Source organism: Mandrillus leucophaeus, unplaced genomic scaffold (assembly GCF_000951045.1).
Source record: "Mandrillus leucophaeus isolate KB7577 unplaced genomic scaffold, Mleu.le_1.0 Scaffold64, whole genome shotgun sequence".
NCBI classification, from domain to species: domain Eukaryota; kingdom Metazoa; phylum Chordata; class Mammalia; order Primates; family Cercopithecidae; genus Mandrillus; species Mandrillus leucophaeus.
Genome location: NW_012106919.1, coordinates 3,075,840 through 3,099,288, shown reverse-complemented (window position 1 = coordinate 3,099,288; position 23,449 = coordinate 3,075,840). Strand labels below are relative to the sequence as shown.

The 23,449-nt window shown below is 37.1% G+C and overlaps 1 protein-coding gene across 5 annotated transcripts in view; it reads left to right on the top strand.

Annotated features, from left to right (window-relative positions):
* Nucleotides 1-23,449, top strand: part of PTPN22 (protein tyrosine phosphatase, non-receptor type 22 (lymphoid)) — a 62,681-nt gene that overhangs the window by 28,514 nt on the left and 10,718 nt on the right. For 4 of the 5 annotated variants that reach the window (XM_012000773.1, XM_012000775.1, XM_012000772.1 and 1 more), the window contains 8 exons: nt 8,395-8,471; nt 8,608-9,425; nt 11,992-12,075; nt 12,550-12,680; nt 13,825-13,852; nt 16,918-16,998; nt 17,246-17,361; nt 21,386-21,416. In XM_012000773.1, coding sequence (XP_011856163.1) covers nt 8,395-8,471; nt 8,608-9,425; nt 11,992-12,075; nt 12,550-12,680; nt 13,825-13,852; nt 16,918-16,998; nt 17,246-17,361; nt 21,386-21,416 — 1,366 coding nt within the window. The remainder of the gene's footprint in view (nt 1-8,394; nt 8,472-8,607; nt 9,426-11,991; nt 12,076-12,549; nt 12,681-13,824; nt 13,853-16,917; nt 16,999-17,245; nt 17,362-21,385; nt 21,417-23,449) is intronic. The other variant, XM_012000774.1, reaches the window with a different exon arrangement.

Below are 23,449 nucleotides of genomic sequence, written 5' to 3'. Positions count from 1 at the left end.
GATTTCAGTTGAAAATCACTTATTATACCAAAAACCAGGAAGATCTCAAACCGAATTTAAAAAAGGACAATAGGTGACAACACTGAGATGATACAGATGTCAGAATTATCTGACAAGGATTTTAAAGCAGCCAAGATAAAAATGCTTCAGTGAGCAATTAAAAGCATGCTTAAAACAATAACAACAAAAACAATAAAAAGAATGAAAATATAAAAAAAGAAAAAAAGTAAAAACATGCTTAAACCAAATTAAAAAATACAAAGTCTCATCAAAAAAAAAAAAAAAGAATCTCAGCAAAAAATGAGATATAAAGAGAAGCAAATGGAAATTTTAGAACTTAAAAATACAGTAACTGAAGCAAAATAGATGGGTTCAACAGCAGAATAGAGGGTACAGAAAAAAGTATTAATGAATTGAAAAGCAGAACAATAGAAATTGCCCAGTCTGAACAACAGTGATAAAATAGACTGAAAAAAATAAACAGGGAACTAAGGGACGAGAAAAAAAAAAAAGAAAGAAAGAAAATCTAGCATTGTGTCATCAAAATCCCAGAAAGAAAAGAGAAAGGGCAGGGCTGAAAAAGTACTGGAAGATACATGATAATTAAATTTCTGAAAACGAAAAACAACAAAAAAGTTTTAGAAATCAGCCAGAAAAAGATGACACCTTAACTGTAGGAGGAAAACAATTAGAATGACAGCATATTTTGCATTAGGAATCACAGAGGTCAGAAGGAATTGGCACAATATTTCCCAAGTGCTGAAAGAAAATAACTGTCAATCCAGCGAAAACATCCTTCAGGGATGAAGTGGAAATCAAGACATTCTCAGATGAAGAAAAACTAAGATAACCTGTTACCAGTAGACCTACCCTAAAAAAATGGCAAAGGAAGCTTTCTAAACAGAAAGGAAATGATGAAAGAAGGAAGAAAGAATATAATAAGCAAACATGGGTAAATATAATAAACTTTCCTTCTCCTCTTGAGTTTTATAAATTATGTTTTACAATTGAAGCTAAAATATAACACTGACTGATGTTGTTCTAAATGTATTAAAGAAAATATTTTAAATGCTTGTAACAGGAGGATGGTAAGAAACATAAAGGAAGATAAGGCTTCCACACTTGACCTGGTAAAATGACAACACCAGTAGAGTGTGATACCATATATCTAAATCTATATCTAGAGCCATGACTAAAAAAAGGCTATACAATGCGATATAATAAAACACACTATAGGTAAATCAAAATGGAATTCTAAAAAATGCAAGAAAGAGAAAACGTCAGGAAAAAGAAAATAGCAATGAGAAACAGAATAAAAATAAAACCAAAAATAAAATAGCAGAATGAAACTTGACCATATTAATAATTACATTAAACATATAAGCCTAAATACACCAATATTTACTGGTGGTAGAGTGAATTGCCAGATTGGCACAGAGAATTAAAAAAACAATTCAACTATATGTTGTCTATGAGAAACTCACTTCAAATATATAAGAGGGCTAAAAACAAAGGAATGGATAAAAGATGTATCATGTAAACATGAGTCAAAGGAAAGCAGGAGTGACTGTTAATATCAGATAAAGTAGACTTCAGAGTAAAGACAATTATCAGAGATAGGGAGAGATAATGATAAAAGGATCAATCTGCCAGTAAGACATAATAGTCCTAAATGTATATAGACCAAACAATGAAGTTGCAAAATATGTGAAGAAAAACTCATAGAACTTAAAAGAGAGAAACAGATGTTTCACAGTCATAGCCAGATACTTCAATATTCTTCTTTCAACGATTTTGATAGAACTAGACAGAAAACCAGCAAGGATATAGGTGAACTCAACACCACTAACTGACAAAATCTAGTTGACACTTACAGAACACTCTACCTAATAAGAATACGCATTCTTTTAAAGTGCTTATGGAAAATATATATCAAGATAGAGTATATCCTGAGCTATAAAACAAATCTGAAAATTTTTTAAAAATTGAAATTAGGCTGGGAACGGCAGCTCACACCTGTAATCCCGGCACTTTGGGAGGCCAAGGTGGGTGGATCACATGAGGTCAGGAATTTGAGACCAGCCTGGCCAACCTGGCCAACCTGGCCAAACCCTGTCTCTATTAAATATACAAAAATTAGCCAGGTGTGGTGATGGATGCCTGTAATCCCAGTTACTTACGAGGCTGAGGAAGGAGAATCGCTTGAACCTGGGAGGCGGAGGTTGCAGCTAGTCGAGACAGGATCACTTCACTCCAGCCTTGCCAACAAAGTGAGACTCTGTCTCAAAAAAAAAAAAAAAAAAAAAAAATTGAAATTATACGGAATATATTTTCTGACCACAATAGAATCAAATTAGAAATCAGTAACAGAGACCGGGCATGGTGGCTCTTGCCTGTAATCCTAGCACTTTGAGAGGCCAAGGTGGGAGGATTCCTTGAGGCCAGGAGTTGAAAATGATCCTGGGTAACACAGGGGGACCCCCGTCTCTACAAATATTAAAAACTCAGCCAGGTGTGATAGCATGTGCCTGTAGTCCCAGCTACTCAGGGGGCTGAGGTGGGAGGATTGCTTGAGCCTGGGAGGTCAAGGCTGCAGTGAACTGTGATTGTGCCACTGCACTCCAGCCTGGGTGACAGAGTGAGACCCTGTCTCAAAAATTAATTAATTAATTAAAAAAATAAAAAATCAGTAACAGGTAATGGAAAAGTATCCAAATACTTGGAAATCAAACCACACTTTTCTAAATAATCTATTGGGTCAAAGAGAAAGTCTCAAAGAAAATAAAGAAACAGTGAATTAAACAAAAATGAAAATACAACATATCACAATTTATGAGACAGAAGCTATAGCAGTACTGAGAGGGACCTTTACAGCACTAAGTGCATCCATTAGAAAACAGTATAGGTCTCAATAATCTAAGCTCTCACTCCAAGAATATAGAAAAAGAAATAAAGAGCAGAAATCAATGAAATTGGAAACAGTAATAGAGAAAAATCAGAATTGGTTTTTTCTTTGTTTGTTTTTGTTTTTTTGAGACAGAGTTTAACTCTGTCACCCAGGCTGAAGTGCAGTGGCATGATCTTGGCTCACTGCAACTTCCACCTTCCAGGTTCAAGCGATTCTCCTGCCTTAGCCTCCCAAGTAGCTGGTACTACAGGTATGTGCCACCATGCCCAGCTAAGTTTTGTATTTTTGTAGAGACGGGGTTTTGCCATGTTGGCCAGGCTGGTCTTGAACTCCTGACCTCAGGTAATCTGCTTGCCTCAGCCTCCCAAAGTGCTGGGATTACAGGCGTGAGCCAAGGTGCCCAGCCTGGTTTTTTTAAAAGATAAAAAAAAATTGGTTCTTTAACAAGATCAATGAAATTGAGAAACCTTTTTAAAAACTGACACAGATAAAAAGGGAGAAAATAAAAATTATCAATATCAGGAATGAAATAGGAGCTATGGTGCCCAGGCTGGTCTTGAACTCCTGGACTCAAGGGATTTTCCTGCCTTGGCCCCCCAAAGTGCTAGGATTACAGGCGTGAATCACCACATCCAGCCCAGAATGGATTATTTTCTCAAACACAATCCACCACAATTTATTTGGCATGACATAGATAATTTGAATAGCCCCTTAGTGATTAGAAAAACTGAATTTGTAATTTTAAAACTCCCAAAAAAGAAATCTCAGGCCCACATAGTTTCACTAGAGAATTCTATTAAATGATTAAGGAAGAATTAACACCAATTTTATACAGTCTATACCAGGAAATAGAAAAGGAAGAGATACTTTCCAATTAATATTTTTATTGTGGTACAATATATCATTTTAATCTGCTATTTTAGCCATTTTTAAGTGTACAATATAGTGGCATTAAGTATATTCACAATGTTGAGTGACCATCACTATTTCTGGAACTTTCATTATTCTAAGCATTCTGTGTCCATTAAACAATAACGCCCTATTCTCCCCTCCCACCGGCCCCTGGCAACCATCATTCTACTTTCTGTCTCTATGAATTGGACTACTCTAGGTACCTGATATGGGTGGAATCATATAGTATTTGTCCTTTTGTGTCTGGCTTATTTCACTTAGCCTAATGTCCTCAAGCTTCTTCCATGTTATAACATGTGTCAGAATTTTCTTACTCATTAAGGCTGAATAATATTTCATTGTATATGTTTATACACACACACACCACACACACACACACACGCACACATTTTGTTTATCCATTCATCCGTCAATGGATACTTGAGTTCCTTCCACCTTTTGGCTGCTGTAATGCTGTGATAACCACCGGTATACAAATATATCTTTGTATTCCTGCTTTTAATTACTTTGGTATAACCCAGAAGTAGAATTACATGTGGTAATTCTATGTTTAGTTTTCTTGTAGAACAGCCATACTGTTTTCCATAGCAGCTGTGCCATTTTACATTCCCACCAACAGTACACAAGGGTTCTAGTTTCTCTTTCTTTTTTTGAGACGGAGTCTCGCTCTGTTGCCAGGCTGGAGTGCAGTGGCGCAATCTCAGCTCAATGCAACCTCCGCCTCCTGGGTTCAAGCGATTATCCTGCCTCAGCCTCCTGAGTAGCTGGGATTACAGGCACATGCCACCATGCCCAGCTAATTTTTGTATTTTGGTACAGATGGGGTTTCACCATGTTGGCCAGGATGGTCTCGATCTCTTGACCTCGTGATCCGCCGACCTCAGCCTCCCAAAGTGCTGGGATTACAGGCGTGAGCCACCACGCCTGGCCTATTTTGTTTTTTTGATGGCAGCCATCCTAATTAGGTGTGAAGTGGTATCTCATTATGATTTTGATTTGTATTTTCCTAATGATTAAACACCTTTCTGTGGTCTTATTGGCCATTTGTATATCCTCTTCGGAAAAATATCTCTTCAAGTCCTTTGCCTTCCCCTACCCACCCCCACTTTTTTTTTAGTCAGGGTCTTGCTCTGACATTCAGGCTGGAGTCTAGTGGCACCATCCTGGCTCACTGAAGCCTCAAACTCCTGGGCCTTAAGTGATCCTCCCACCTCAGCTCCTGAGTAGCAGAAACTACAGGTATGCACTACCACACGAAGCTAATTTTTTTTTTAACTTTTTTTTTAGAGACAAGGTCTCATTATGTTGCCTAGGCTAGTCTCAAACTCCTGGCCTCAAGGAATCCTCCCACCTCAAACTCCCCAGTAGTTGGGACTACAAGCATGAGCCATGGTGCCCAGATTTTGCTCATTTTTTAAATTGAGGCTGTATGTGGTGGCTCACGCCTATACTCCCAGCACTTTGGGAGGCCGAGGTGGGCAGATCACTTGGGGTCAGGAGTTCGAGACCAGCCTGGCCAACATGGTGAAACCCCGTCTCTCCTACAAAGACAAAAATTAGCTGGGTATGGTGGTGTGTACCTGTAATCCCAGCTACTTGGGAGGCTGAGGCAGGAGAATTGCTGGAGGCAGAGGTTGCAGTGAGCCGAGATCGCACCACTGCACTCCAGCCCAGGTGACAGAGCAAGACTCTGTCCCCCACCCCGCAAAAAAAAAAAAAAAAAAAAAAAAATTGAGTTGTTTACATGTTGTTGAGTTTCAGGAGTTTTTTATATATTCTGGATATTGATCCCTTATCAGATATGTGATTTGCAAATATCGCCTTCCATTCAGTCAAAGGGTTGCCTTTTTGCTCTGCTGATTGTGTCCTTTGGTGTGTAAAAGTCTTAAATCTCAATGAAGTCCAATTTTCCTATTATTCTTTTTTTTTTTTTTTTTTTTTTTTTTTTTTTTTTTTTTTTTGAGACGGAGTCTTGCTCTGTCTCCCAGGTTGGAGTGCAATGGCCAGATCTCAGCTCACTGCAAGCTCTGCCTCCCGGGTTTATGCCATTCTCCTGCCTCAGCCTCCTGAGTAGCTGGGATTACAGGCATGCACCACCATGCCTGGCTAATTTTGTATTTTTAGTAGAGATGGGGTTTCCTCCATTTTTGTCAGGCTGGTCTCGAGCTCCTGACCTTAGGTGATCCACCGCCTCGGCCTCCCAAAGTGCTGGGATTACAGGCGTGAGCCACTGCACCCAGCCTCAACTTCATTCTTTTGCATGTGTATATTTAGTTTTTCCCAGAATCATTTGTTGAAAACACTCTCCTTTCTCCACTGAATTTTCTTGGCACTTTTGTCAAAAATCAATTGCCCACCATATGTAATTGTGTTTTTCTAAGCTCTTCTATTTCACTGGTCTTTGGTCTATACTATGTCAGTACCACACCGTTTTGATTACTGTTGCTTTGTAGCAGTTTTTGAAATCAGGTAGTGTGTCATTCAACTTTGCTCTTCTTTTTAAAGATTGTTTTGACTATTCAGTGTCCTTTGAAATTCCATGAATTTTATTCTGGTTTTTAAACAAATTATGTAAAAATGCCATTGGGCTTTTGATACGAATTGCATTGCACCTATAGATCAGTTTTAGTAGTAATGTTATCTTAACAATAATACGTTTTCCACTCCTTGAACAGAGAATGTCTTTTTATTTATATCTTGTTTAATTTCTTTCAGCAAAGCTTTGTAGTTTTCAGTATACAAGTCTTTTGCCTCCTTGGTTAAATCTATTCCTAAGTATTTTATTCTTTTTGGTGCCATTATAAATATAACTGTTTCCTTAATGTTCTTTTCAGATTGTTCATTGCTAATGTATAGAAATGCAACTCGTTTTGTGTGTTCATTTTACATCCTGCAACTTTGTTGAATTTGTTTATTAGCTCTAGCAGATTTTTTGTGGAATCCCATATATAAAATCATGTCATCTGAGAATAGAGATAATTTTACTTCTTTTTTTTCCTTTCTGTTTTGGAAACAGAGTCTCACTCTGTCGCCCAGACTGGAATGCAGTGGCGTGATCTCGGCTCACTTCAACCTCTGCCTCCTGGGCTCAAGCAAGTCTCCTGTTTCAGCCTCCCAAATAGCTGGGATTACAGGTGTGCACCACCATGCCCGGCTAATTTTTATATTTTTAGTAGAGACGGGCTTTCACCATGTTGGCCAGGCTGGTTTCGAACTCCTGACTTCAAGGGATCCACCCGCCTCGGCCTCCCAAAGTGGTGGGATTACAGGCATGAGCCACCGTGTGCAGCCTTTTTTTTTTTTTTTTTTTTTCCAATTTGAATGCTTTTTTTTCTTGCCTAAGAACAAAATTACTTTAAAAAATTACTTTGGCTAGAACTTTAGTACCAAGTTGAATAAAAGTGGTAAAAGTTGGCATTCTTGTCTTGTTTTTGATATTAGGGGAAAAGCTTTAAGTCTTTCACCACTGAATATATGTTAGTTATAGGTTTTCATATATGGCCTCTATCATGTTGAGAAAATTTCCTTACATTCCTATTTTAAGTGATTTTAACATGAATTTTGTCAAATGCTTTTTCTGCATCAATTGAGATGTTCAAAATGGATTTTAACATCTCTGAAATGAAGATATATTTTATAATCAATGGTATTTTAAGATTCTATGAACCACAATAACACATTTCATAATAATTGCTATAAAAAATAAGGATTGCGAGGCTGAGGTGAGAGGAGCACTTGAACCCAGGAGGTCAAGACTTCAGTGAGCCATGTTTGTGCCACTGTACTCCAGACTGGACAACAGAACAAGACCCTAACTTAATTAAAAAAAAAAGATTGAAGCCAGGCACTGTGATACACACCTGCATGGTCCCAGCTACCTGGAAGGCTGAGATAGGATGACTCCTTGAGCCCAGGAGTTTGAGGCCAGACTGGGCAATATAGCGAGGCCCTGTCTCTTAAAAAAGAAGATTGAGCATGGCTGGACAGGCGCAGAAGTGTGATTTTAGGTTGGGTGGTCAGGGAAGGTTTCCTTATGCAGATGACAGTTAAGCAGAGATCTAATTACTTATAAGGAGACAGCCATGCAAAATTTGGAGCAAAAATATATTCATCAGGAGGAATAGTAAGTGTAAAAGCCTTGACTTGGAAGTAAGTTTGGCATGCTAAAGTAATGGCAAGAAACACAGAACATAGTGAGGAGGAAAAGAGTAGAACAAGATGAAATAGGTCCAGAGTACCCATAAAGGGCTGAGATGCTGAAATTTCTAAAGGCAGAGTGTTTTTGAGACTAAAGTTACTCACCAAAGAACATTTTTAAAACTCCCACATTTGCAAAGATGATATACACAAATCCTTTCTAGTTTCTATGACACTATTAATCCTTTATTCTGGCCATCTCAGTATATGAACGAGTTCTTGCTGAGTTCAATATTTTGGAAGCTAATCTAACCCTTTCATGAATTATTTTAAATCTTTGTATTTCCTGAAAAATTACTTTTCAGCCTTCTAAATATTAAAATATCTTATTGACATTGCTTCACTGAAAACCAGCCTTTGACTTATTTCTTTTAAAGAGTCAAGCAAAGTATTGTATTCCTGAGCAAAATCACACTCTCCAAGCAGACTCTTATTCTCCTAACTTACCAAAAAGGTGAGTACAATTTTATATATCTAAACGTTGACTAAATGTGTCTGGGAGATGAATCTCATGCTTATACATCATTGTGATGCTAGGAAGAGGCCTATTTGGGGTATGGTGTCATTATTACGCTTTCTTTTTGTTTTAGTACCATAAAAGCAGCAAAAATGATGAACCAACAAAGGACAAAAATGGAAAACACAGAATCTTCTTCCTTTGACTTTAGGACTTCTGAAATAAGTGCAAAGGAAGAGCTAGTTTTGCAACCTGCTAAATCAAGCACTTCTTTTGACTTTCTGGAGCTAAATTATGGTTTTGACAAAAATGCTGATACAACCATGAAACGGCAGACAAAGGCATTTCCAACAGTTGGGGAACCTCTTCAGAAGCATCAAAGTTTGGATTTGGGCTCTCTTTTGTTTGAGGCATGTTCTAATTCTAAACCTGTAAATGCAGCAGGAAGATATTTTGATTCAAAGGTGCCAATAACACGGACCAAATCAACTCCTTTTGAATTGATACAGCAGAGAGAAACCAAGGAGGTGGACAGCAAGGAAAACTTTTCTTATTTGGAATCTGAACCACATGATTCTTCTTTTGTAGAGATGCAGTCTCAAAAAGTAATGCATGTTTCTTCAGCAGAACTGAATTATTCACTGCCGTATGACTCTAAACACCAAATATGTAATGCCTCTAATGTGAAGCACCATGACTCTAGTGCTCTTGATGTATGTTCTTACATACCTTTAGTGGAAGATCCTTATTTTTCATCATGGCCTCCAAGTGGTACCGGTTCTAAGATGTCTCTTGATTTACCTGAGAAGCAAGATGGAACTCTTTTTCCTTCTTCTTTGTTGCCAACATCCTCTACATCCCTCTCCTCTTATTACAATTCACATGATTCTTTATCACTGAATTCTCCAACCAATATTTCCCCACTATTGAACCAAGAGTCTGCTGTACTAGGTAAGTTATTTTTTAAAGTTTGCGTAGAATTTTAGGTTTCACTTTGTTTCTATAGAATATTTGGTTTCTTCTCATCTTCCCTCTTCTCTGCTTCTTCTCTTTCTTCTTTTTTTGAGAGGGAGTCTTGCTCTGTCTCCAGGCTGGAGTGCAGTGGTGCGATCTTGGCTCACTGCAACCTCTGCCTCCCGAGTTCAAGCAATTCTCCTGCCTCAGCCTCCCGAGTAGTTGGGATTACAGGCGTGCACCACCACGCCAGCTAATTTTTGTATTTTTAGTAGAGATGGGTTTTCACCATGTTGGCCAGGATGGTCTCGATCTCTTGACTTCGTGATCCCCCTGCCTTGGCCTCCAACATGCTGAGATTGCAGGCGTGAGCCACTATGCCTGGCCTACTTCCTTCTCTTTCTTCTTCCCGCTACTCCTCAAATAAATACATCCCAGGAGTGTTTTAATGCTGTAATAAGTTGAAAATAGCAACATCAAACATATAATATTCCATGAAACAGGCAGCAATGGAGGCAGTCAAGATCTGGTACAGGATCTGTACCAGCAGGAGTACTTCTAAAGAAGGCACGCCTCATTCCTAGAAATGTATATCAAAGGCCCACAATATACTGTTTTTCAAAAATATTTTTTGAAACAGAATCTCACTATGTTGCTCATGCTGGAGTGCAGTGGTGTGAACATTGCTCATTGCAGCCTTGATGTCCTGGGCTCAACCGATCCTCCCACCTCAGCTTCCCAAGCAGCTGGGACCACAGGGACACACCACCATGCCCGGCAAATTTTTTTAGAAATGGGGTCTTGCTATGTTGCCCAGACTAGTCTCAAAAATCTGGCCTCAAGCAATCCTCCCACCTTGGCCTCCCAAAGTGCTGGGATTACAGGTGCAAGTCACCACACCTAGCTTCAGAATTTACTCTTAACATATAGAAGCAGCTTCCAAAAGAAGAGCAGAAAAAAATGTGATCAATAGCACCCAGAATTTTTGTTGCACAATTATGTGGCTAAAATGAGTTGAACATATTGCTAAAAACTGAATTCTCTTCCTGTGGGAGTTGGAAGGGGAGAACTTGATTTCTTGCTCTTTTGTAGTAATTTAGTAGATGAGAATACATGTTTATATTTTGTGTAAAAATTTTATCTTATGTATACCTTTACTTTCATGTTTTACCTTTTATAATTTTGTATTTTTGCATATCATGCATATTGTTCTGTTTTACTGATTAGTTTGAAAATAGAAATGAGCATCCTGTTAGAGATGATGACAATAATTTGATGTGGAAGATGATGAGGGAAAGCAAAGACAAGTTTAACTCCCTTAGGTATATCATCAAATAATTTATAAAGCACATTCTACATAGACAGGAGGTGGAGAAAACTTTTGCTCTATAACATTATTTATTGTAGAGTTTCTTCATAAATAGTTGTGTGAGATCATTTGTGGCTTCGCTGCAAAAATATCTGGATCTAAGAAGTTCCTTCTGTGATTAGATTATTTTATACATTTTTAACCATTTAAATGTATTTTCTTTTCTTAGATACTCAAAATACCTTAGACTTCTCTAAGCATCTGCATCATTAAAAATCAGAGCGAGACTCCGTCTCAAAAAAATAAATAAATAAAAAATAAACCCTTATTTTCCAAGGATTGTAACAATATCGTCAAGTGCCATCTGGTGGCAGTTTCTTATAATAGCATTTAAAATGTTTAATAACTGGAATGTTTGTATAGAAATACAGAAGACTATCCTATACTATTGTTTTGTAAAATGGAAAAATACCTATATTTTTGGATTTTGTGTAGAATGAAGAGATACTAAAATCTTTATAATTTTACCTAATGTATAACTGAAGCTTTTACATATCAAAGCACTTTATAATGCTTTATTATATAGTCTATATAAAACAAAAGGAGTTATGCGAAAGGTAATTCAAAGCTTCCAAAATTAATGTAATAGTTTATGTTAACTGATATACCATGACTCAATCAAAATACTTTTGAGCTTTCATTTATTTATTATTATTTTTTGAGACGGAGTCTCCTGCTGTCGCCCAGGCTGGAATGCAGCGGTGCAATCTCGTCTCACTGCAAGCTCCGCCTCCCAGGTTCACAGCATTCTCCTGCCTCAGCCTCCTGAGTAGCTGGGACTACAGGCACCTGCCACCGCGTCCACCACCATGCCCGGCTAATGTTTTGTATTTTTAGTAGAGACGGGGTTTCACCGTGTTAGCCAGGATGGTCTGGATCTCCTGACTTTGTGATCTGCCCGCCTTGACCTTCCAAAGTGCTGGGATTACAGGCCTGAATCACCACACCCAGCCCTACTTTTGAGCTTTTAAAACAAACAATAAATGTTAAAGAATAAGCAAAAATCTCGTGGGTTTGTACCTTAAGATAATTCATTTTGCTTTTTCCTCGAATGAACAACTGCCAACTTTACTGATAATGGTGCTTCAACGGAATTTAAATATAAATTATGGTAAATTTAATATTAGAATATAAGAATTTCCTTTGGATTGTTCTAATTAACAATTGTTACAATATTTCTGACATTTTGGATAGCAACTGCTCCAAGGATAGATGATGAAATCCCCCCTCCACTTCCTGTACGGACACCTGAATCATTTATTGTGGTTGAGGAAGCTGGTGAGTACAGTCCAGTAAGTACAAAATAAAGTGTGGGTCGGGCATGGTGGCTCATGCCTTTAATTCCAGCACTTTGGGAGGCTGATGTGGGAGCCTTGAGTTGGAGGAGTTCATTGAGGCCAGGAGTTCAAGACTAGCCTGCACAACATGGTGAGACCTCATCTCTAAAAAAAAAAAATATTTTAATTTAGCAGAGCAATGGCAGCATGCATGTGTAGTCCCAACTACTTGGATGGTGGAGGCGAAACGATCACTTGAGCCCAGGAGTTGGGGGATGCAGTAAGCTGTGATTGTGCCACTGCACTCCAGTCTGGGTGACAGAGCAAGACCCTGTCTCAAAAAATAAAATGAAGTGTGAATTAACTAGATTACTTCTCAGTTCCTTTCAATGTTTTATGTACTATTTGCTGAACAACATTCGATTTCTAAAAGAATACTACCCCTAAGAACTGAAACATATTCACTTTCTTCCAGGAGAATTCTCGCCAAATGTTTCCAAATCCTTATCCTCAGCTGTGAAGGCAAAAATTGGAACATCACTGGAATGGGGTGGAGCATCTGAACCAAAGAAATTTGATGACTCTGTGAGACTTAGACCAAGCAAGGTCAATAATTTTTTAATGACTCTACTCATCTAGATTCAATAGGCTACAGTTCTACTCCTTGTATTTTTAACACCCATCATTCAATAAATCCTAAGTACATACTAAATATAAAACAATGTGCTAGAGGATGTTGGGATAAAAAAGATGTATAAGACACAATTCTTGCCTTTAAGAAGCTTCTTGTCTAGTGGTAGAGATATAGGACGTGTACAAATCTTTATTTTTGCCTATATTTATTATAACAAAGCAAATATGATCAATGTCATATGAAAGATAAAGAATTTCAAGTGTGGGAGATGCCTCCAGGTTGGAAGTGATCAAGGAAGATTTAGTGAAAGAGGAAACATTTGAGCTGATTCTTGAAGGATAGTTAAGGCAAAAATAAATGTTTCATACTTAAGTAGGAAGCTTGTTCACTGTAGTCATCTGGTAGGCTGTATCATGTTAGCTGTGATAATATGTTATAGAGAATGACAGGTGTGCATATTACTTAAGATAAACCTTTTGGAATAGTGTGGTTGATGGTAAAGTCAGAGATGGTGGGGGGTTGTGGATTAAATAGAAAATAATTCTTGAAAGTAGACGTGTCCTGCTTCTGGAGGAAAAATAGAAGTGCATCTAAAAATGTTATGCATTTCTATATATTCTGTGAATCAATTATCTTAACATTTGAGAGACTGGAAAAATGATTAAACATTTTAAAGTACCTACAATTGCAATGCTGATAGGCAACTATTCTCTGCCTTTTAAATTATAATTCCAATGTACTAGTAATTATGATTGTCAATAATAGCCACATATATTTATCTTAACAACTCCCAGAGGAAAGAACAATAATTCTTTCCAATGTTATGAAGTAACTTCAATTTCAATTTTCAGGGAAATGTTTTAGGTGGGACAGAAATAAGTCAGAAGGGGATCAATTTAGGACTAATTGCCATGGGATATAAAAAATCATTGTAAGAGTGAAGGATGCCATTTCCTAATTCAGCACACTTACAAATTAGGAAAAATAGGGTCTACATTTCATAATTATTTCTACAGCTATCTTGAATATAATTTCAAAAATGCCATTTTTTGCTTTGAGTTTGTATAATTCATACATATATTCTTCTTTCACTTTTCCTTTCTGTTTTTCTTTTAGAGTGTAAAACTCCGAAGTCCTAAATCAGGTAAAAATTTCTCTTGGCTTTAGATGACATTTAGCCCTAAGATTGGAAGAATGGTTCGTTAAGTTTAGAGTAATTCACCTCAGGAAGTTACTTGGTTCCCATAATAGCTTCCGGTATTTATTGATTTATTTCTGGTTTTCCTGGACTAGAAATTTTGTTAAGAGCAAGGTGAAGACAGGATTTTAGAATTCTGTTCCTTAATATATAACCATTTAAAAATTATTTCAGAGAGAATCTTTTAAAACTTTGCAGCTTTTCCATTATATAGATTTTCCCACTGTTAACACTGTGATTCAAAAAATTATTTTTGGCCACTTAGTTCTTTAATTTGCTGTTGCCTTTCCAGTACTTTCCTGAGCTTTGCCGGTTTTATGCATTGAAGAACAAAAACTAATATTTATTGGGCACTTCCAGGTACTTTGTTTACATTATCACAGGTGGTAGTTGCCCTTAACATGTTTATTCATATTGTGATGTTATTCAAATACATATACAGACAATATAAGGGTTAAAAAACATGGGCTTTGCCAGGAGTTTGAGGCTGCAGTGAGCTATAATGGCACCACTGCACCCGGCCTGTATGACAGAGCAAGATGCTGTCTCTAAAAACCATGACAATAGGCCAGGAGCTGTGGCTCACGCCTGTAATCCCAAAACTTTGGGAGGCTGAGGCTGGCGGATCACGTGGTCAGGAGATTGAGACCATCCTGGCCAACATAGTGAAACCCCATCTCTACTAAAAATACAAAAATTAGCTGGGCTTGGTGGCACGCGCCTGTAGTCCCAGCTACTCGGGAGGCTGAGGCAGGAGAATCGCTTGAACCTGGGAGGCGGAGGTTGCACTGAGCCGAGATCACGCCACTGCACTTCAGCCTGGGTGACAGAGTGAGACTCCATCTCAAAAACAAAGCAAAACAAAACAAAACATGACAACAAAAACATGGGCTTTAGAGTCAGATAGGCTTTAAGTCAAATCCCCAGTCTACGAAGAACTATCAACATGCATAAAGTTGGTTAAATTACATACTTTCTCTATTTTTCTCATTTATAAAAGGAGAATAGAATCCCTTAGATAATTTTTATGAGGATTAAATACAATAATGTCATAAAGCTTTTAGCCCAGTACTTGTCAAATAAGTCCTCATTAATATTATCAATTATAATTTTTATTAATCATTAAATGAGCATTTTACTAAGCAACTTCTGTGTACCTTACATGGTGTTAGAATAGGCACGATATATAAGAGTACTACTTAATGCTTATATTCAAATTCAGTAGATAAAATTAATACTCACATGGAACCACTAAGTGATAATCTGTGTGGTACCCACTGTAATCACCAGCAGTCTGGAAAAACAGGATGGCATTACTGGAGTGGTTAGGAAAGGCTTTGCTGAGTGGAAGAAAGAACTTTAAATAATTTGTATAGACAGAAAGAAAAAAGGAGGGAACTCCAGCAGCAGGGATCAGCCTAACAATGACTCAAAGGTAGAAATGAACATGATGTGTATGGAGAAATGGTGAGTAGGCTATTTTTTATTGCAATAGATATTCTAGTTTGTGAAATACAGAAAATAAATTTGGGTAAATAAGATGTGAGGCAAGATTCTGAAGGACTTAAAAAAGCCAGTCAGATGAAATACCCAGAATAGACAGATCCATAAAGATAGAAGCAGGTTAGTGATTGCCAGGGGCTGGGAGAAAGAGGAAAATAGGGAGTGATGGCCTTATGGGTGCAGAGTTTCCTTCTAGGGTGATGAAAAATATTCTGCAACTAAACAGTGGTGATGGTTGTACAATACTGTGAATATGCTAAATGTCACTAATGGCAAATCTTATGTGTATTTTACCACATACACCCAAAGTTAGGCAGAGGAATTTAGATTTAATGCAGTAAGTAACAGGCATTATGGGTTCTTTGTCAGGGGAATATTAAGATGAAATGAAAATTTAGGGAAATATTTACTAGAATACTGTTAATGAACAACTTTAGTTTTCAAAATATTCCCTAACAGCAAACTGGAAGATGATGAACTACTTCAGAATAGTTATTAAGTATTTATTAAATGCCTACTGTATGCCAGTTATTTTATTAGGTGCTAGAAATAAGTACTACACTTGTGTGTATTACCCAGCATGTAAGAAATAAGACAATTTATTGATAAGACAAATTCTAAGGACTAAACAAACCCAATGACCAATGACATGTGAACCTCTCGTACTTTACTGCATTTTCATTTTCAAAAGGAATTAATATAATAATACTCAGCACCATACAATGAGATGCTTATGTCAGTAGAATACCATCTGTATCTTCAGAAATTTACATCATGGGAAAATATGTCCATTATTGAAGATCTTCATCATGGAAAATTTCAAACACATTTAAAACCTACCATGATAGCATTATCACACCAATAAAGCTAATAATAATTCCTTAATAGTAACTAATATCCAGACTGTTCAGTTTTCAATTGTCTCAAAAATGTCTTTTTACAGTTGGTTTATTCAAATATGGATTCAAACAAAATCTAAACATTGCATTTGGTTTACATGTTTGTCTTCTTAAATCTGTCTTTTGAAATCTGTAACAGTTCTCCCTTCTTTTTTTGTATTTTCTTTTTAAATATATAACAGTTCTCCTTTCTATGCTTTTCACATCATTTATTTGTTGAAAAGAGTCGGTCATTTTTCTTAAAAGACTGCTTAACATTCTAGATTTGGCTAATTGTATCATGATGGTTTTATTTAACATGTTTCTCTATCCCAAATATTTCATGCAAAATGGTTGTTAGATCTAGAAGCTTGATTATATGTGGCTTCAGTGTCTTTGGGAGAATAGTTCTGAAGTGAGCTATATATTTTTGATGAATCATAGGCTCACTGGCTAATGAGGCAGAAAAACAAAGTTCTTGAGGCTCCAGTCATTTTTCAGATAATATTTTATTTGGTGATTTTTGGTTAAGATTCATTGATTAAAAAATTATACAAAGAGAAAAGGGTGTGGACTTATGACTTTTAATTGATAGATTTCTCTGGTTTGTTGTATACTTTCTTATCACAGAACTACATCAAGATCGTTCTTCTCCCCCACCTCCTCTCCCAGAAAGAACTCTAGAGTCCTTCTTTCTTGCCGATGAAGATTGTAAGTGGTAGTACTTTCTCTCAAAAAAATCATAAAAATGAAAATGTTAAAAGATTAACAATAAAGTAGGACCTAAATGAAAAGGTACAAAAATGATTACACAAAAGAAAACATTTTAAAAGCCCATAACATATAGTCAAAATAATGCCTAAAAAAGTCAAGCTAATAATTTACTATATGTAACATGAAGGCTTAAGAAGGTATGCAATGAAACATGTTTTTCTCCTTTTTTTTTTTTTTTTTTAAGGTATGCAGGCCCAATCTATAGAAACATATTCTACTAGCTGTCCTGACACCATGGAAAATTCAACATCTTCAAAACAGACACTGAAGACTCCTGGAAAAAGTTTCACACGGAGTAAGGTAAAGAAGATAAGAGTTTTGGGAAACATGCCAGAAGCTTTCTCTTACTGCAAGTTTCCCCCCTCCCCAGCATTGAGATGGAAAATTAGATTAAATATCTTTACTAAAACTAATTGTTGATATTATAACAATCAAAATTAATAGAAGGAAACCAAAAAGAAGAAAAAATACAACTTAAAGATTCATTTTTCAGAGACAGAGGACCAGAAAAAAATACCTATTGGGTACTATGCTTATTACCTGGGTGACAAAATTATCTGTACAGCAAACCCTTGTGACACACAGTTTACCTATATAACAAACTGGCACACGTACCTGTGAACCTAAAATAAAAATTAAAAAATAAAAATAAAAAGAAATGAAGAAAAAAGAATCCACTTCTCTCTAAGGTTGATTTATAAATGTAAAAGATGCCCAATGAAACTACCAACTTGTTTATTTCTGCAACTATATAAACTGATTTCAAAGTTCATATGGGAGTAGGGGGAAGTAAGAATAGTCAGAAACCTGCAAATAAATAATAAATAAAAATAGTTCAGATAAATGTCTAAAATAATTTTTAAAGATAAAAATAAATAAAAAGAAAAGCAATAAATGAGTCACCTTAGCAGATATTCAAATATGGTAAGTCCCAGCCTTTGGGAGGCCAAGGCGGGCGGATCACTTGAGCTGAGGATTCAAGACTAGCCTGGGCAACATGGCAAAACCCCGTCTCTATCAAAAATACAAAAAATTAGCTGGGCATAGTGGTGTGCGCCTGTGGTCCCAGCTACTCAGGAGGCTGAGGTGGGAGGATTGGTTGAGCCTGGAAGGTGGAGGCTGCAGAGACTGCACCACTGCACTCCAGCCTGGGTGACAGAGTGAGATGTCATCTCAAAAATATAAATGTAAAAATAAAATGGCATGATATTAGTGTATAAAAAGAAACATATACCAGCAGAGTAAAAGGGAAAGTTCTGAAATAGATCCAAATATATGTAGAAATTTAGTATATAATGAAGGTGGTATCTCAAAATCAGGGATAAAGATGGATGGTTTAATAACTGTTGTTGGATCAAATAGATAACTACCTGAAAAAAACAGGGTCTATTCCTTATATCTATACCAGGATAAATTCTAAATGGCTAAAAGATGAAAATATTAAAAAAAACAAAAACCTAAAAAAAACTTGGAAAGAGTCTTTTATAACCTGGGAGTGTGAATGACCTTTATAACTATGACTCAAAATCCAGAGGCCATAAGAAAAGAGATAGATAAATTCAGCTAAATAAAAGAGAAAATTTATGCATGGCAAAACAATCACCTTAAAAATCTAAAGACAAAGAACAAATTGGAGGAAAAAAAATCTGCAACTGGCACCACAGCCAAAGGGGTTATTACTCTAATATACAAAGAACTGTTAGAAATTCATGGAAAATAACCCCCAAATAAAAATGGGCAAAAATATGGGATCAGATGGTTTGAAGAAAATAAATGAGCGTGGTATGCCCTTTAAACATTTGATATGTTCAATCTCATTCATAATGAAAAAATTATAAATTAAAACCACAATGACATATGGCTTTTCATCTATCAGAATGGTAAATTCCAAAGGTTGATTACATTCTCTGTTAGGAAGACTATGGGGAAATAAGCACACTCAATGTTGTTGGTGAGAATGTCAAGTGGTACAACTTCCTTTTAAAATTTTTTTTTAAAAATTAGAGATGGGGTCTCCCTATGTTGCCAACTTCTGGACTCAAGCAATCCTCCTGCCTTGGCCTCCCAAAATGCTGGGATTACAGGTGCGAGCCACTGTACCCAGCCTGCTACAACTTCTATGAAGGGCAATTTAGAAATATCAAAATTACAAATGCATGTATCCTTTACTCAACAATTTCACTAGAAGTGAAATTTATCCTACAAATATGCTTGCATATACATGAAATAACATGTATACCAAGTATTCATTGCAGCATTATCTGTAAGAGCAGATGACTGGAAACAACATAATTAATAGTGTTAATTGTTAGGGGAACTGATTAAATAAATCATAAATCATGTTATATCCATACAAATGGAATACTGTGCAGCTAAAAAAGAATTAGGACTTTCTCAATATATTTATATATAATTTATTAACTTTTACTTAAAAAGAGGAATATGATACATATGTGTATTTACATATTCATAAGTAACTCTGGAAGGATACTAACTATAGAGGATGAAAAACTAACAGTGGTTATCTACAGGAGGAACATTAGAAACTGAGTAGATTGAAGACAAGGATGGGAGCATTTTTACTAGGATTTCCTGACTTGTAAATAAATCATCTATTTTTTAAAAAATAACTAAAACTGTTACAAATTAAGAATTTATTAAATATCTATTCCAAGGAAGAGCACATTTCTGTTCGGTGTTAGGAAAATAGAAAAGTCATAAAGGATAACTATTTGCCCTTGAAAATAGTATAGTTAATCTGCTGGAACAGAACACCTTTGAGGAACATGAAAATTATCAAGAAGAATAAAATGCCATGAAGCAGACTAAAAACATACATGCTGAAGAAATGTGGAGTAAAGAAGAAATTTGGGTAGGTTTCTTGAAGAGATTAATTAGAGACACCACCATAAAAGTGGGGGAAGGAAGTATGGCTAACAGTATGGAAGGGGGCCTTAGTAAATTGAATATAGAATATGACTGGCAAAAATTCTTGGCTAGAATGAAAATGGCTGTGTATCATGAATATATTCAGAAGCCACTGTGGGTTCTGAAATGGTCCTAATAAAGGAGAGAAGTGGGAATTTAATCCCCTCTACCCCTCTGAGTCCCTTCCTTTTCCTTCTCCCTTCCCTTCCCTTCCTCTCTCTCCCTCTCTCTTTCTGTTTCAGACAGGGTCTTGCTCTGTTGCCCACGCTAGAGTACAGTGGCATAAATATGGCTGACTGCAGCCTTGACCTCCTGGGCTCAAGTGATCCTCCTGCATCAGCCTTCCGAGTGGCTGGGAACACAGGTCTGCATCACTATGCCTGGCTTTTTAAAATTTTTGGTAGAGATGGGGTCTCATCATGTTGCCCAGTCTGGTCTTGAACCTCCTGGCCTCAAGGGAACCTCCCACCTGAGCCTCCCAAAGTGCTGGAATTACAGGCATGAGCCACCTTGCCAGCACTCCACCGCTCCCTGTCAATATTCTGATAGCATAATTTAAAAAAACAATTTACTGGCTGGGCGCAGTGGCTCACGCCTGTAATCCCTCCACTTTGGAAGGCCAAGGCAGGTGGATCACGAGACCAGCTTGCCCAATATGGTGAACCCCCGTCTCTACTAAAAATACAAAAAATTAGCCAGGCATGGTGGCACGCTCCTGTAGTCCCAGCTACTCAGGAGGCTGAGGCAGGAGAATCGCTTGAACCTGGGAGGCAGAGGTTACAGTGAGCTGAGATCACACCACTGCACTCCAGCCTGGGCGACAGAGCAAGACTCCATCTCAACAACAACAACAACAAAATTTATTAATCTTTCATAAAAGACATGTTTTCACTCTATCGCCCAGGCTGGAACGCAGTGGTGGTATCAGAGCTCACTGTAACCTTGAACTCCTGGGATCAAGTGGACCTCCTGCCTCAGCCTCCCCAGTAGCTGCTACCACACTCGGCTAATATTTTTTTTTACTTTTTGTAGAGATACGGGGTCTTGCTATGTTGCCCAAGATGGTCCTGAACTCCTGAGCTCAAACAGCTCCTCCTGCCTTGGCCTCCCGAAGCACCAGGATTACAAGTGTGAGCCACTGCGCTCAGCCTCTGATAATATTATTTCAAAACACGTAGTGTGATACTTGCATGGGTGATAAAAATAGCAAGATAAAATCAAGTAGAGGTTGTGCGCTGAATTAAAAATGGCAAGATGGAAAAACAACTTTGTACATTTTCACGGCTATTTTTAAGGAAATTAATTCTTTTCACTTAAGTCTATATTTCTACTTGATTAAAGTATTTCAAATTTCACAGGAAAAAAACTAACATTTTCCTTTTCTTTGCTTTTGTAGAGTTTGAAAATTTTGCGAAACATGAAAAAGAGTAAGTTGGTACTTATGTTTAAAAAGATCATTTTCTCAATATTGTAATTTTTCTTTATATAACCAACCAATATTGTGAAAAGATTAACAAAATTATTCCTAAACAGAGCCTCCCTAAAGTCCTATGAATCAGAACAATCACCCATAGGCCTCCTTTTTCTTTTGTTTGTTTGTTTGTTTTTGCTAGGCTTCACGATGCTAATATTGGGCAGGGAGTAGGCGATAAGTCTTCTGTTTAATACATAAGAATAATAATTAGTACAATGGCATTTAAAAAAATTTAAATATATTTTAAAATTTATTTTTAATAGTAGAGACGGGGTTTCACCATATTGCCCAGCTTGGTCTTGAACTCCTGGGCTCAAGTGATCCTCCTGCCTTGGCCTCCCAAAGTGCTGGGATTACAGGTGTAAGCCACTGCACCTGGCCAATGTTTGGTACTTTCTACCCATCCTGAGATGCTGTCATACAATTGGGTTACTTAAAATTTCCAGCAGTCTAACCTCAGATGTATTTTCTTTGAAAATAGTCACAGCAAACCATATTGTGAAACAAATGTGTTGACTTCATGAAATAAGCAAAACATTGACACATTTCCATTTTTACCAAGTATTAGTAGCAATAAAAGTCTGTTGCTTACTATTTTTGCTATATTGTAATGAAAATAAAATCCGTTGAGTCCTGAAACTGTGGAAAATTATCTTAGAAATCTTATTTACAAATAGAAAATATAAAAAACATGGTGATGGCCGGGTGTGGTGGCTCACACCTGCAATCCTAGCACTTTGGGAGGCCAAGGCAGGTGGATCACCACGTCAGGAGTTCAAGACCAGCCTGGCCAACATAGTGAAACCTCGTCTCTACTAAAAAATACAAAAATTAGCCAAGTATGGTGGCATGTGCCTGTAGTCCCAGCTCCTCGGGAAGCCAAGTATGGTGGCATGTGCCTGTAGTCCCAGCTCCTCGGGAAGCTGAGGCAGCAGAATTGCTTGAACCTGGGAGGCGGAGGTTGCAGTGAGCCAAGATCATGCCACTGCACTCCAGCCTGGGCAACAGAGCAAGACTCTGTCTCAAAAAAAAAAAAAAAAAAAAGAGAACCATGGTGATATACTTAAAATTTTTTTTGATCCATTTGGTTAATCGGTGAAAGACCAGTTACTTGACATTATACTAGTATTATAGGGAGAGACAAAAAGCACTGAGAAAATCTGATTTCAGGCATAGTCTAAGAAAGAAGGTTTCCTTTTGGGTTTTCATTCTATCTCCCTACCCAAAAGCTCCAGGTTCTTGAGCTAGTTTGATATCATTGCCATCATAGCTGATCTCTGACATGAACTCATGATGGCTGAAGTATAGTTGGAAAATGTACCTTTTCTCCTAAAGAGAGTCAAAAGAGAATTTAAACATTTCAAATGAAAATTATGGTAGGAAACGGGAAATAAAACAGCCAAGTGCAAAGAAATGAGTGACTTAAATGGTCAACTAAAGATTGGTTTGATCAGTCTAACTCAGAAAATAGTTTTCTTTCTCTAGCTCTAACTCTGCCCAGAATATCAAACAAGAAACAGAAACTTCAGGTAGATTTAGGTTGGCACAGCTTTGAAGATACGGTGGAACTTTCAGAGATTGAGTCTTCTTTCTTTTTTTTTTTTAATTTAAAAACCAAGTTCATGTTTTTCTTGTCCCAATAATTATACTATTTATTTATTTATTACATTTTTTAAATTATACTTTAAGTTCTAGGGTACATGTGCACAACGTGCAGGTTTGTTACATATATATACATGTGCCATGTTGGTGCGCTGCACCCATTAACTCATCATTTACATTAGGTATATCTCCTAATGCTATCCCTTCCCCTACCCCCTCCCCACAATACGACCCAGTGTGTGATGCTCCCCTTCTTGTGTCCAAGTGTTCTCATTGTTCAATTCCCATCTATGAGTGAGAACACGCGGTATTTGGTTTTCTGTTCTTGCGATAGTTTGCTGAGAATGATGGTTTCCAGCTGCATCCATGTCCCTACAAAGGACA